This window comes from Musa acuminata, chromosome BXJ3-8 (assembly GCF_036884655.1).
Source record: "Musa acuminata AAA Group cultivar baxijiao chromosome BXJ3-8, Cavendish_Baxijiao_AAA, whole genome shotgun sequence".
NCBI classification, from domain to species: domain Eukaryota; kingdom Viridiplantae; phylum Streptophyta; class Magnoliopsida; order Zingiberales; family Musaceae; genus Musa; species Musa acuminata.
In genome coordinates this window covers 37,760,419-37,775,477 of record NC_088356.1, presented here as the reverse complement: position 1 = coordinate 37,775,477, position 15,059 = coordinate 37,760,419, and the positions used below count along the sequence as shown (strand labels likewise).

The window sequence follows — 15,059 nt, the reverse complement described above, 5'->3', positions numbered from 1 at the left end:
TTTGAGGCCTACAGGTGAAAGATTTCCTATGAAGCGTGTAGTGTATATACAAAGCTGAGGCTTCTTCTGGAAGCTACCAGCCCAAGTTATGTGGGCTTGCCTCATTTATGGGGCCCGATAGGCGCACCGAAATATTTAATTATACAGGAAAATAATCTGTAGTACATACAATTACTTCTTTAAATATATATATATATATATATATATATATAATATAATATAATATAATATATCTATTCAGACATAAAAAATATATATTAAACTAATGTTCCATGAAACTATTTCCACAGACATTGTCGCATGTTATGTTAAGTTATTTACATTAACGTTCTCATGCACAAAATTCTATCACAAATCTATGAGTTTGGACTCATGCAATGGACATTTTGGGCTATCCAAAGAGCTACATTTTGAATTATTACACCTTTGCTCCTTTGGCCTTGTTGCATGTTACACCTTTTAAGCTGTTAAATGCATCTTCCAAAGCCTGTATTAATTCATAGAGAGGAAGAGTTAACTCAGAAACATGACATGTAAATATGAGGCTGGATACAATCAGTGCATTGATGCTAAAGATAAGTAAGAAGGATCAAGATTTAAGTATGCACCAATTCAATTGATGACTGATATGAACGGTACATTAATGCATCTTAGTATATTGATACATATCATATCAATAATTGATCGATACAATGGTATAAATCAGTCATGCGAGAAGAACAATCAATGTACAAGGCTCCCACGATTAGAATTTGAATTTGGAGAGATCAATGTGTACTCTTACTGAGATGGATAACATGTCAAATTGCAGAGAAATTGAAAGTGCTAATTTTCCTTATGATAGCAATCAAAGATATTGTAAGCATAAGAAAGGATTAATCATGAAATGATTAGAGTATTTTTTACTGTCACCTCCTATTCTCCTCTCTTCCTCTCCTCCTCAGTCGACGGCCCTAATTTGAGGCGTATAGAGGAAGATCAAGAAGAGTCGACCGCTTCTTGATTACGTGGTGCACATGGAGAGGAAGGTCATACAATGATTTGAAGCGTGTCTTTGTCGCATCTACCATATGGATCATCATTAGAGAGGAGGATAATTCACCTCTTTCATTCATTCCTACAGATCTAGGATTTTATAAGATATATGATCTCCCTAGGTAACAAATCTACCTTGACACGTGCAATTTTTGGTTTTGTAATTTGTTTTGTGCACCAATCTTCGCACGACGACGAAATCTTTTTCTTTTGGGAAATATAGGATTTTATTTTTTTATTCTTCCACTACGCATATGATGCACTATCTAGGTATCCCAACATCTTTTTGTCAAGTCATTTGTCCTATATTCTGATCATAAGGTTTTGAAGTTCATTAATCTCCAACATAAGCTAAACAAGATCATGCAACTTGGGTAGAGTTCTTACAATCTTATAATTTTACTATCAAGCACAAATCTGGTATTCAAAATATAGTTGCTGATGCATTAAGTAGAAAGCATTCTTTATTATCATGGAAGTCAAAGTGGTTGGATTTGCAACATTTAAATATCTCTTCGAGAATGATATAGATTTCATCTCAAATATGGTAGAATTGCAAATCAAGTTCTTTTTAATAATTTTTTCTCTTTGATGGATTTTCTTTTTCGAGCTAATATCTTATGTGTTCCATCTTATTCTTTAAGATAAATAATTTTGGTTAAAGCTTATGGTGGTGTTTTGGGAGGACATTTTGGTAAGGATAAGACTTAGTTCTTATTTAATCAAATTTCTATTGGACTAAGATGTTCAGAGATGTGGAGAGACTTGTGAAGCAATGCTGAGTGTGTCATTTGGCAAAAACAAGAAGTCAAAAATTCTGATTTGTACACTCCATTGTCGGTGCCTAGTGCTCCATGGAAGGATGTGAGTCTTGACTTCGTTTTGGGACTGCCAAGAACTCAAAGGAATAAGGATTCTATCATGGTTGTTGTTGATAGATTCTTAAAGATGTCTCATTTTGTTCTGTGCAACAAATCAAATAATGCATCTTATATTGTTGATTTGTACTCCAAGGATATTGTGATATTGCATGACATTCCAAGATATTGCATGACATTCCAAGAACTATGGTATCTGATCAAGATTCAAAATTTTTTAATCATTTTCAGAGAACTCTGTGGAGGAAGCTAGGTACATCTTTGAATTTCAATAGCCCTCATTATCCACAAACCAATGGACAAACAGAGGTAACGAATAGAAGCTTTAGAAACTTGCTTAGAAGTTATGTCGGTAAGAACATTAAGCCATGGGATCTCAGTCTTTCACAAATTGAGTTTGTCTACAACCGTTCCATGTATCACAATAATGATAAGAGTCCTTTTGTAGTTGTTTATGGTGCTAATCTTGTTAGTCCTTTAGACTTAGTTCCTCATTCTACAACTAAGCAATTTAGTAGAGATGCTAAAGATAGAGATAAATAGATAAAGAAGTTGCATGAGAGTATTAAAGCAACCATTGAGAAGCAAAATAAGAGATACAAGCAAGCTGTCAATAAACACAGAAAGCATGTGAAGCTTAATGAGGGTCATTTAGTTTGAATTCATCCGAGGAATGAGAGGTTTCCACCAGACAAATTTGAAAAATTGAAACCAAAAGCTGATAGTCTATTCAAGGTGCTTAAGAGAATTGGCAAGAACGTTTATGAGATCAAGCTACTTGGAGATTATGGAGTGTCCCCAATATTCATTGTGATTGATTTAAGTCTTTATCATAATAAAGGAATAAATAAGGACTTAAGGACAAGTCTTTTTCAACCAGAGAAGATTAACACAAGAGTGCCTAATTTCCAACAATAAGCTCGCGTAAATCATAATGAATCTATGGTATTCTCTATAGCCCTAAATGCTTGTCTCATAGTCTTTAATCCAGATCTCTCAAATGTGACAGCCATAAGCCAAATGAGTTGCAAACCCATTTTTACAAACATGTAATGGCCCAACTTAATTGAATAGCTCATATTGATTACTAAAGAATTAAGAGGCATTCCTTGAGATACTCTTAACTTTCCAACTGATGATGATGGGCAGATTCAAATGAGGAGTTAATTCTAACTTTTTTCATTACTAAGGAATGCATTAAATGGCTTAGTTATCGTGTTTTAGAGTTAAAAATCATTCATAATCTGATTGTATTTGTAGAAACTATTTAAGTTCTCTTTTAATTACGTATCTTTTTTGTTTACCACAGAGTGGTAGGTTTCATCTCTATCTCTCTTGGACATTTTCTTGAGTGGTGAGTCATTTGTTTTTAATTCTGTATCCTTGTTTAATATCCTTTGGGTGGTAAATTTTTTGTATCCCTTTATGATTCTAAACTCGGTGGTGAACTATTTATCGATTTTATTAAAGTATTACCTTAAGTTTGTTTCTCTTAAATCCAAAAAACTTATCCCAGCAAATATAACTATCAACCTTTTAAATTCAATTCCTCATTTTCCTGATATCACAAACACCTTAATATGCATTAAAGACATTCAATTAATCCAAAATCAATTAAATTTTGATTAAATCATCATTAAAATCACTAATTATAATATTAAATAATTTTAATAAAAACTAATTAAATATATTTTACTATCATAAATATCTTTTAATATTTAATATACATGAAATATAAATATTTGATGTCTAATTTTGAATTAATCAATATTAAACACATTAATCATAATATTAAATATATGAATTACTCTCTAATTAAAGAAAGAGAATGCATACTCTTGATTAAAAAGTTTTTCCTCTTAATCCTCTCAAATTAGTCTCGATATAATTCATAAATAGTTGCTTTGTAGAGTCTAAGAGAGTGCAAAGGTGAAAATAAGATAAATATCATTATTTTGTAGAGTCTAAGAGAGTGCAAATGTAAGAATAAAAAAAAGAATGTGAAAAAAAATGAGTTTGAGGTAGTCTAAGAGAGTGCAGGAGTGAAATGTAGTGAAATAAGGGAGAGGATAGGTTTAAAAACCCATGCGAAAGAGCTCTAATGGTCAATTTGACCGTTGGAACACTATAGGTCGGTAACAATCGATTTTGATCATTAGCAACCTGTAACAATCGAAATCGATCATTAGCGATCTGTGCTAGGTTGTAACAATAGAAATTTCGATCATTACCATTTGATACAATCTCGTATCATTCGATATGGAGCTATATCAAGTGTTCCACCTAGTAACGGGTGATCCATATACCAATCTATTGATGGACCGATATGTATCGCCTGATACAAGCGAAAGAGTTCAATTTCATAGGATGTTTGCTTCTATTGAAAACAGTTTGGATGTTGGATTGTTGAATCTGTTGCATGCACATTGTGTGGTCAAAGATCATTAATAAGCTGCAATCTACTGTAGTGCTGAAGTGTCGTAAAACAAATACTAATCAATTTACCGGAAATGTCGAGCTACCTGCATCAGCATTTGCTTTAAATAGATTCTGCGGAAGGAATGAGCAAGCAGCAACAGTAAATCTGGGAGAAGGAGAAGGATATGAGGCACCTCTCAGGTAGGAACATATTCCGATTCCTAATCCAAGATAATAATTTGTTTTATTGGCTTCATACTTTGTGCCACATGAAAATTGAGAAAGCCATATGACGCTGATTCCTGTCCCTGATATAAACCCTGTATAATATCTCGAAGCTGTTGTGGGCTTGCCATTGGCATCATAGAATTTACAGCTTCAGATGGGGGTTTCAGTGGCCATATGAATTCGGAATGATAATGTCAAGGGTTGGTACAGAATTAATATTGAATATACTAGCTGTTGGTGAACAAAGATGTCATGGCTGACGAGTCAGCATAGCTAGGTCCACGGGTCAATGTCGGGAGTTCTCTGTTGGCTGAGCTGGATACCCAGGTAAGTCAGGCCTTCGCAACGGGGTGTTGGTCAGCGTTTTTTTGGTTCGAGCACCGTTAGCGTCGAGCTGCGTCTCTCTGTTCCCGAGATAACTGACAGCTCGACCTCCCTCACTGGGTGGCGATTTCCTGGTCGAGGCGCTCGTGGCTCGGGGTGACTGCCTACCTGTAAAAAAGGCCTTCGTCGAGTGATTTCCGACTGTGGCCCCTCCAACGAGCAAATCAATTGTTTGTGGAATTATTTTTCTCCCCCTGAGCCGGATGCCGGCCAGAAGTCTTTATACTATTGTCCAAGGGTCGATGCCGGATGTCGGGTTAACGTGGTGGACGTGCCAAACAGTGTCTTGGTACGGATTCTAACTTGTCGTGTCTTGGGGACAGTGCCATCTCGGGAAATCCGAGACATGTCAAGCAACGATTTAGTACGGATTTTGACCTGACGTGTGACACTAGGTATGACTTGTCTTAGACCCAAAATAAGCCCTATCATTAACCTTCTAAAAGAAGGAAAAGTACAGGAAGACATCCTTTCCGACTTGCAAATCCAGAAAGCTAGGATTCAAAAAAACTATTAATCCGAGATCAAAAGCAATTTGGAGAAGAACAGTGTAAGTAAAAAACAAGACTCGAAAAGCACAAGTTGATTCATCGTAAAAAGTTGAAATGTGCATATCGGTACTGAAAAGAAAAAAAATTGCAAGCATTGCTTGAAGGGTTGTTTTTGTGTGATGGAAAATTACAGTGTCTATTAAAAATCTTGCCCGTCCAATTCATCGAACAGTGAAAAACAAGTAGCAAAAGAACTATCTTGATGTAACCAAATGATATAAGCTTGATAACTGTTGCATGAATTGGACGATCCGATGAAGTGGAACGAGCAACAACATGTTCGAGACAACTCGATCATATAACTGAACACTAGAGCAGAGAAGACATGATAAAAGCATGTTATGAGCAATATCTTTAGTAGGAGCAAAAAGCATCGGTGCAGCTATAACAAAGATGTGAACAATACGGTCACTGTCGATTAAGAAAGAAGTGATTACTGGTGTGAGAAAAATCGATTGCTCGATTAATGACTATAGAAGTTAGGTTCATGCAACATCAGTCATTGTAGTGATGTATTTTATGATGGAAACCACCGACGGGTTGCGGACAACATCAAAATGTGTATCCTCTGGTCAATGAGCTAATTATGATAGAACAGTCTGACATACGCCAGCAGTCACTGGCAAAACCAGAAAGATGGAGCACAGTTTCATTTAGGTGCTGAATTGCCAGGAATATTTCCAATCGCTTTCATCTATCCACATCAATAAAGTGACAAATGGGAGGGAAAAAGTCTCTTGCTTGCATAACATTCTTCCCTTCCCATCCGGTAGCCTCGTCCCACTCAAGCTACTTATCCAGTGAGGCCTGACCATAAGTAAGCAGCCTTTTGGTTAGTTTTCATTCTATCACCAAACAGCATCTCAATGTGTTTTGATAAGAGCCTAAAATTATATCATAAATAAATAAATAAATAAATAAATATATATATATATATATATATATATATATATATATATATCACTCGAAGTTGATCGATCTCTTAGGATTTATCAAAAGATTAAATAATATTTTATTATTTATCGAAAAAAAATAGATATATTATTATTTATAGAGTTCCACCTAGAGTCTATCAAGATTTGGACTCTTAATAAATAAATAATAAATAAATAATAAATAAATATCAAATAAATATTATTGGACTAGACCAACTCAATAAAACATTTATTCAAAGCTTAAAAAATAAAGGGATCCTAACAATTCCTCCCCCTTCGAATCAGCCTTGTCCTCAAAGCTGAGCAGCATCAAACTCAGGGAGCTTCTCTTTAAGCACTTCAGTCATAGAGTATCTGCGGTGCATCACAACCCATTGATCCACTAAGTACAATCTCTACTTTTTTATAGTATAAGCAATAGATCGACCTTTCAGTGTAGTAGTCGTTGAAGTCTTCTGAAGAACCCTCTCCATCCGATGGCTAGTGACAGTTGTGACCTTATTTTCACGTCTTTCCTTTATGATCATATGATTTCCATTAATAAAAAACTTCATGATTAGTTTAGAAAAATTTCAAGAAACATCACCCAAAGTTGATAGTCATTCAATTCTAAGCACCACTTCGAAGTCTTCCAAGGATAGTAAAAAAAAGTTTACAAGCAACTCTTGGCCCTATATAATCAATTTTACCTTTGAACATTTGCTATCACAAATAAAAATATGTCCATCAGCGATCTTTACTTCAAAATTTGTGACAATCTTTAATATGATACGTCAATCCATTAGCAACCTTACTGTCCATAAAATTATTAGTGCTACCAGTATCAATCAAAACTGTAATATATTGATGTTTCAGAGTTCCTCTGTTTAGAGTAGTCGACTAATGTATACATTGTATGTATCAATCAAAACTGTAATATATTGATGTTTCAAAGTTCCTCTGTTTAGAGTAGTCGACTAATGTATACATTGTATGTATGATAAGTCTAACACCTTTATCAGAATTCATACTTTCATGATCGGAGTCCACATTGTTAGCTTCTGGTTCCTCCCCAATTGGTTCAATCATCAAATAATTTCCTTATTTACATAGGTGCTCATTACTCCACTTTTCATCACAGTGCCAACACAAATCCTTCGTTGATCTTTCCTTGAGTTTTTCTCGGGTTAGTCCTCGAACATTAGGGTTTCGGTTGGGAATAGATGGGGCGGGTGGCTTATTGATCATCTGTTTACTGTCACTTCTATTTTGATATTTTTTCCTGCTAATTTTTTCCTCATGCAAATGTACAAACAAGATTGCAGCTATCAAAGTGTGGGGTTAGCGAGCTTTGACTTCACACCGAATATATAGATTAAGTACTTCAATAAATGTTCCTACTAGTTATAGTTCAGACTAGTCTTTGGCTTGATTTAACAATCATTCAAATATGCTTTGATATTCTAGTATTATAGAAATCTAACAAATTTTAATGAGCTGTCCATCAACATTCTCATATTCATATGGTCCAAAGTGAACAAGAAGTCCTCTCTTAAATTGCTCCCATGAGGGGACCCTCAAGTTTTGTACCAATTATACCATTGGATTACATCTCCATCTAGTTAGATTGAAGCTATTTCCATCTTGAATTCTTCTGGAGTTCTGTGAAAACTAGAGATTCAACTAGTCGGATCTCCATTTTTAAAAAATTCTACCTTCAGCTTGTGTCCTGTTTTTGGTTTCTTTTCTCTGTCTCTTCAAGTCGGTTCAATATAAGATTTGAACTTTCATCTTATTAAAATTTATTGAAGCTCTCTAATAGACTTTTTTAAAAATTATCAAGGATTTCTTGCAGTTGGTTCTTAATTTTGATTTTCAAGATTTCTAATTGGGCTTTCACTGAGTTGTCAGTAACTATTAAGTAAGACTGCAGATCTATAATCTCCAACTATTGTTTCTGGTGTCGGGTCAAGGGCATTAGTACTGCATTATTCGGTGTGACTATTGTGAAGTTTGGCTGGGAACGTGAAGCTACCGAGAAAGCGGATGCCAAGGGTAGCATAAAGGCTTGTTGCGGTCGTGTGTGGAGGAAAGGTTGCTGTCCTGTTTCTGTTGCTGCGTTGGGTGAGGTTGCAAGGGCTCAAATGAGATGGCGTTGGCGTGGGGAGCGACTGAGGGCAGCTACATGTGTGGTTGTGGTTGCTGCGACCCAAGGGTAGCGATCGACGAGCGACCGGGGTTGAGGCAGGGAAGCGTAAAGGCTTACTGAGGTTGCTATGTCTGCGGCTAGAGGGTGGCTACAGTGGAACAAGGGGGGTGGTCGCTGGCCGGGAGCAGTGGCGGCGGTGGTCGCTGACCGAGAAGCAATAGCAAAAGGGGTGTAATCACATCAAATATTTAAGTTAGGAATTGATTTTCTTTCCTTACTTGTTATTATAATTTAAGGAAATCTTAATCTACTTCCTTATATGTTGATATGAATTAAGGAAATAACTAGTAAGTATTCCAAATATGATGATATCATATTTGGTAGTATATTAAATGGAAATAATTTATAAATACGAAAATTAAAAATTTATTTCCCTTAATAGAGGCTCGCCTCCTCCTATTTAAAGGGGAGGGATCTCTCTCCTTCGTTCCTGACCTAGTCGAGCCTAGCAGCGGGAGGAACGATGAGTTACACCCTGTTAACAAGAGAACGAGGAGTTACACCCTATTGACAAGAGGTAGGTTTCCCTACCTTTCTTAAAAGTTTTAGCTTTTATTTTGATTCTTTAAATGTTGAAAGTTTTATAGTTTGAAAATGTGTATCAATTCTTTAAATGTCAAATTTTTTTGTATTAAAGTAATCAGTTAAAGTTTTCAAAATATTCTTTGACCCATGATTAAGGTTTTTATTGTAGAATTAAATATGTTAAAAAAGTATATGTTTTATATGATATATTTTCTGTATTACAGTTTATCTTTAATCTTATCTGGATTAAAATCTTGTTAGACTAGAATATGTTATCTAAAATCCCTTTTTGATATCCTTTGATCTGAAATTTAAAATATATTATTCTGAATGATTTAAAATATGACTAGAATATGTTGAAATTTTATGTGTTGAAAACATGATTTTTATTTGGATTTAGAAAGCGATTTCCTTGTGTTAAAACTTATCTCCTAGTCCCTCTTTTAATGTCTTATGATTTCTAGTCAAATTGAGAATGTTATTTCTTTGTATTAAAACTTTTCTCCTCATCTATCTTTTAATGTATTATTATGTTTTCATATATGTTGTTAATGGGTATATGCTATGACTAGTCCATGGGCCAAGGCTGAGCCAGTTTTATGTAATACATGCTCAATCATGTATAATGCACACGACCAATAGATGGACTGGCTCAATCTAGCCCAATATTATTGTTGAACTTGAGCCCAAATATTGATTGAATTAAACTATACTTGATTAGTCTAGATCAATTCAGGGTGATTCCGAATTGATTGACTTATTCAAGTTAGTTTAACCTAAATTGAACTTAATCTAGTCTAAATTATACTAGTCTAGAGTGGTTCTAGACCAGTTAAATAAGGATTAGAGATCAGTTCAGTTAGGCTCTAGTAAATCGAGTTCAATTGAATCGATTAAACTAGAGTTCAAGTCAATTGAGGGTTAATTTATATTATTTGATATTGATGACTTTTGAAAGAGATGTTTTAAATATGTTATTTCATCCCGAAATGGATATGACCAGTGTGAGATTATATTCCTGCCAAGAGCAGGTAGGGCGATTCCCTTCGGGGATTAGCGGGCCGTCAGATGTGGCGGCTGGACGGTTCCTCCATCCGCTGTCGGGAGGAACGTGTCCCCACTTTGGCGGGTGTGGGACACCACTCCATCCGCTGTTGGGAGTGTGATATGAGTTTGCCTCCATCCGCTGTTGGGAGAACACAAACTCATCCCGTGGGATAAAGCCTCTCCATCCGCTGTTGGGGGAGTGCTCCTTCGGGTACTTGATATACGCCAATGGGATGATTGATTGAATTTTGATCATGTATTCATCTTGATTTGACTTTTGGGGTTCCTACTCAGCGTTGCTGAATTTTCTTTGTTTTTGATTTTCAGAGCAGCCTCCCTCTAGTACTAAATCGGATTCCAGTGGAGAGCGGACCTTCCTCTACCGCTAGGTAGAGCCACTTGGATGACTCTTGAAGTTAACTTTTCTATTTGTAATTTGATGAATAAATAAATTGTAATAAATGGTTATAGATGATGAATAAAGTGATGTTTATTTATTTGGCCTGTGTGAAAATATATGAAAAAAAAAAAAATCCAGGATGTGACAAGGGGAGAAACAACGATGAATGGCAGTTGCGGCAGAAGATGCATAGTTGTCCTATTTCGATCATCATGAGTAGGCGAGGTTGCTGCCAAGGTCTAGAGGCAATAGTGGTGAAGCAGCACCTGCGATGGTCGCGGGCCATGAAGCAATAGCAAAAGGGGAGGAAACAGCAGTGATCGACGGCAGCAGTAGAAGATGCAGAGTTGCCCTATTTCGGTCGCCGCGAGGAGGGGAGATTGTTGCCGAGGCCGAGAGGCAACAGTGTTGGTGCAGTTGGGAAGCAGCATCACTAAAGGCTGGGAGCAACCAAGGATCGTCGAGGCTAAGAGCGACGAGGGGGGTGGTCCGATGGCTGGGAATATCGACGACGGCCCTTTCTCGCTTGAGCAGGATGAGGTGTGCATGGCTGGAGGGTGACTACAGTGCAACAATGGGGGGTGGTCACTGGCCGAGAAGCAACGACGGTAGTGGTTGCTGGCCAGGAAGCAACGGCGGTGGTTATCGTTGGTCGGAAGCAGGGGCTCTTTCTCGCTCGAGAATGATGTGGTTGTCGACTTCACCCTTTTTTTCCTCTGTTTTTTTGAAGATGATGATAGCCGCGGGAAGTGTCGTAAGAAATTACAGCGATAATGTCGATGATCGTTATTCTGATATAAAATGATAAGACCTTAGGATTTTATCATAGAAGGGGAGAAAATGGGATGATCACTTCCAGGGGATCGGCCTCCTTGATCACAGGGAATCGGCCTCCTAGAGTTTGTCAAGAAACTGAATAATAATTCATTGCTTGTCGAAAAAAAAATGAATATATCCATATTTATAGAGTTTCACCCAAAGTTCATGGACTCTTAATAAATAAATAAATAAATATCAAATAAATCCTATGTGATTATTATTGGACTAGATCAATTTAATAAAATATTTATTCAAAGCTTAAAAAATAAATGGATTTGATAGTCTAGCGCGTGAAAGCATAAGACCAAAATAGAAGTTCAATGTGTTTTCACACCGATAAGGAATTTGATAGTCCGTTGCGTAAAAGCAGATTAGATAGAAAGCCAATGATAGACAGGGAAAAAGATAGAATTTAGTGGAACCTGTATGGAGCTTACATAAGACTACATAAGCAAGTAAGACTATCAAAACTCATCTACCCTAGTTCAAAATTGAGCTCTTTCATCATTCCTGAGCTACAAGAAGTGAGGTGCAATTTGGACTCACCAGAAATCGGAACCTAAATGTTCATTTGGGTTTTGTTGGCATAGATCACAATCTATACATGGCTTAGTTGAATGAACCATGAAATTACCAGTCATAAGAGAAAGAAAGCCAAAAAGAGACTAATGAAGTTGTATAGATTTCATCAGCACTGTGGCCGAGAGGTCATTGGTAGTATCAAATGCATTCATTCTTGCATTGTACCCAATCAATCAATCAATCAATCAATCATTATTGAAGTATGAGCCTCTGATGAGCAATAGATAGATAGAATAGATGGAGAACCCAAAGCTCAAATTTTTTGACATGGATGAATTAAAATTAAGAGAACAACAAATTCACACAGAAACTATATATATTATATATATATATATATATATATATGAAAGAATTGTCTGCTTCCAAGCTTCTAAAATACCCCCAAATGCCTTTCTTTACAATCGGCAAAACATATGCACATGCACTTGTTTTCATCCTTGTTATGGAATTCCTAATTGACATGACATAGATCGACTACTTACTACCTGTGCAAATCTAATGGAAATGTTGATGCTAAACCTTTCGACAGACTCAGTGAAGCATACGTTCTGCATCATGCGGCAGCCATTCGTGAACTCGTCCCCGTATAACATCCCTGTGATCTCGACGTCGGTGCTGTGGGCGATCTGGTCTCTTCCTCTGGGAGACTTCTCACGGGCAATGGCGAATTCGGAGTTTGGAACCCGTCCACCGCTCTCCTCGGTATCTCGATCACCGATGCTTCCTCTGAAGAAGAAGAGCTCAAAGTGCTGGAGCTCGCGAGAGAACTTGGGCCATTAACCTGATCGTCCGAGGCACAAAGCAGCACATTCGCCGCAGAATCCGGCGATGATTCCGATGAGCGAGCGTCGCGATCGGCAACCTCGGGATCCACCGAGCTGCGGCAGAGCGGACAGGTGGAGTGGGATAGGAACCACATGTCGATGCACTCGACATGGAAGGCGTGGCCGCACTTGGGCAGCAGCCGCGCGGCGTCGCCTTCCGACAGCTCGCAGAGGCAGACCGCGCACTCGGCGCAATCCTTCAAGCCCCCGAAGCGGATCAGCACCGAAGGGAGCGCGGCGACGGCGGGAACTTCGAGGCCCCGCAGCCGCGGGGCGGAGGCCAAGAAGGCAGGGGCGCCGCGGGAGACCGGGATGGCGCCCCAGCAGTGCTTGGCGCGGAGGTACATGAAGAAGGCGAGGACAAAGAGCAGTAAAAAGGCGATGACCGCGGCGACCATGATCCCGGTGGCCGTCGTCAGGGACAACCGGCCGACGCCGCCCATCGACTGCACTGTTCCGGACATAAGTCTGGGATTCTCCTCCTCGATGTGTTTTATGAGCTCAGCAGTGGAAGAAATGGCAGGTGAAGTGTTCTGAGAATTGCGTGTGTATATGTAGCGCGCCGCATGAGAGAGGGCGGAGAAATGGAGTTTGGGCGAGAAAGCTTTTTCTTTGATGGTGATTTATTTTCCCCATATTTTAATTTTAATTTTTTTTTAAGGCGATTTCTCCAAAAATTGTCCCTTTTTGTTTTTGTTTTTGTTTTTGTTTTTGTTTTCTTTGAATGGGACATTTATTTGGAATACCGGAATAGTATTTTTTTTTTCTGCCAATTATAATATTTTGGCCGCCATAATAAAAAATATTATAAAGTTCATTTGAAAAATACAATAAATGGATGCAAATGGGATCATAATCTCTTCTACCTTCAATCCTAAAATTAAATGATGCACACCAAATATAGATTGTTGCTTGGTAAAGTTTCTTTTGAATCATTGTTTAGCTTGGATGCTATATTGTGTAAATCCTTATATTATTTTTGGATAGCATTAGCATTTCAGTATTTAAGAGATGTTAATGAAATTTTTTAAGTTTCACAAAGCACTTTATGACTTTCTTTTAAATCACAAAATTATCACTATATATAATAGAACTCTAATCCTCATTTAATGTAATGGCATGATTTAGTGAGAAATATATTTTATTTTTTAATATTATTTTATGTTCATTTATTGTAAAATTATGTGCATTCATTTTATTTTATTTTTTATATTATTTACTTATTAATTTAAATATATATATATATATATATATATAAAATATTAAAATATATTTGTATGGTTAAATTTATCACATAATATTCAACGAATTTTTTAAATATAATTTTACCAAGCAATGTTTATATAAATGTATATTTAAAATATAATTTCATCTATTGTATCAAACAATCAAAGATGCAATATAATATCACTTATAGTATTTTTTTAAAAAAATAATTTTATATTATTTTCAACACCTTAATAAAAACACTATAATATTATTGAAAAACATTATTAATGAACTAAATAGAATCTAAACAAACTAGAAATCACTTGATATGTTATATTAGGATTCAAATATATATATTTATAACACCCAAATATAAATAAATAAAAAAACATTGATTTATTATAATGCTTTGAGCTACCACAACAAAAACACTATAAAGTCTACTTAAAAAACATTAGATATGATCTAAATAGACTCCCAACATCAACCAAACTAATTACAACCCAAAAAATATGATATTGTAGTAGTCATTATTGATGTCACCTATAACATTTTCAGAACCTTAATAAAATACTCTAACATTTTTGTAAAACACTATAACGGTCCAAAGCTGATGAAAAAAATTTGATAACTGAGATATTTTAGGTATTATTCGAATTATAATGGTTATTTTGGAAAAACAAAAATAGGGGATGAATTTAAAAAAATAAATAAAAAAGAAGACTTTATGAAGAAATAAATAGCTCTTTTTTAAAAATTATAGCTATCATTTCTATGTTTGTCAAAGAGAATCCCATCCTTTTATTAAAAAAAAATCAAAACATATGGTAAAATTGATATTTATGATTACTGAAAATTTTAATTAATTAAAACTGAGTTATATGTTTTTCTATTAGAGTTACACTGTTCTGATTAGGTGAAAAAAAATTTCCTTTTATTAACATTCTTTTTAAATGATTAATAATACATATCATAAGATTTTTCAAAAAATTCTAGTCCTAAATTTAAGGTTGCATAAAAAAAAAAAAAAAGGACT

At 36.0% G+C, this 15,059-nt stretch overlaps 1 protein-coding gene across 1 annotated transcript; it reads right to left on the bottom strand.

The window, feature by feature from the left end:
- Nucleotides 1–12,352: 12,352 nt before the first annotated feature.
- On the bottom strand, nucleotides 12,353–13,859 carry LOC135644818 (RING-H2 finger protein ATL3-like). Its single transcript, XM_065162736.1, has one exon. It carries the CDS (start codon nucleotides 13,276–13,278, stop codon nucleotides 12,544–12,546), a length of 735 nt encoding a protein of 244 aa, XP_065018808.1. The 5' UTR covers nucleotides 13,279–13,859; the 3' UTR covers nucleotides 12,353–12,543.
- Between the last annotated feature and the right edge of the window lie 1,200 nt (nucleotides 13,860–15,059).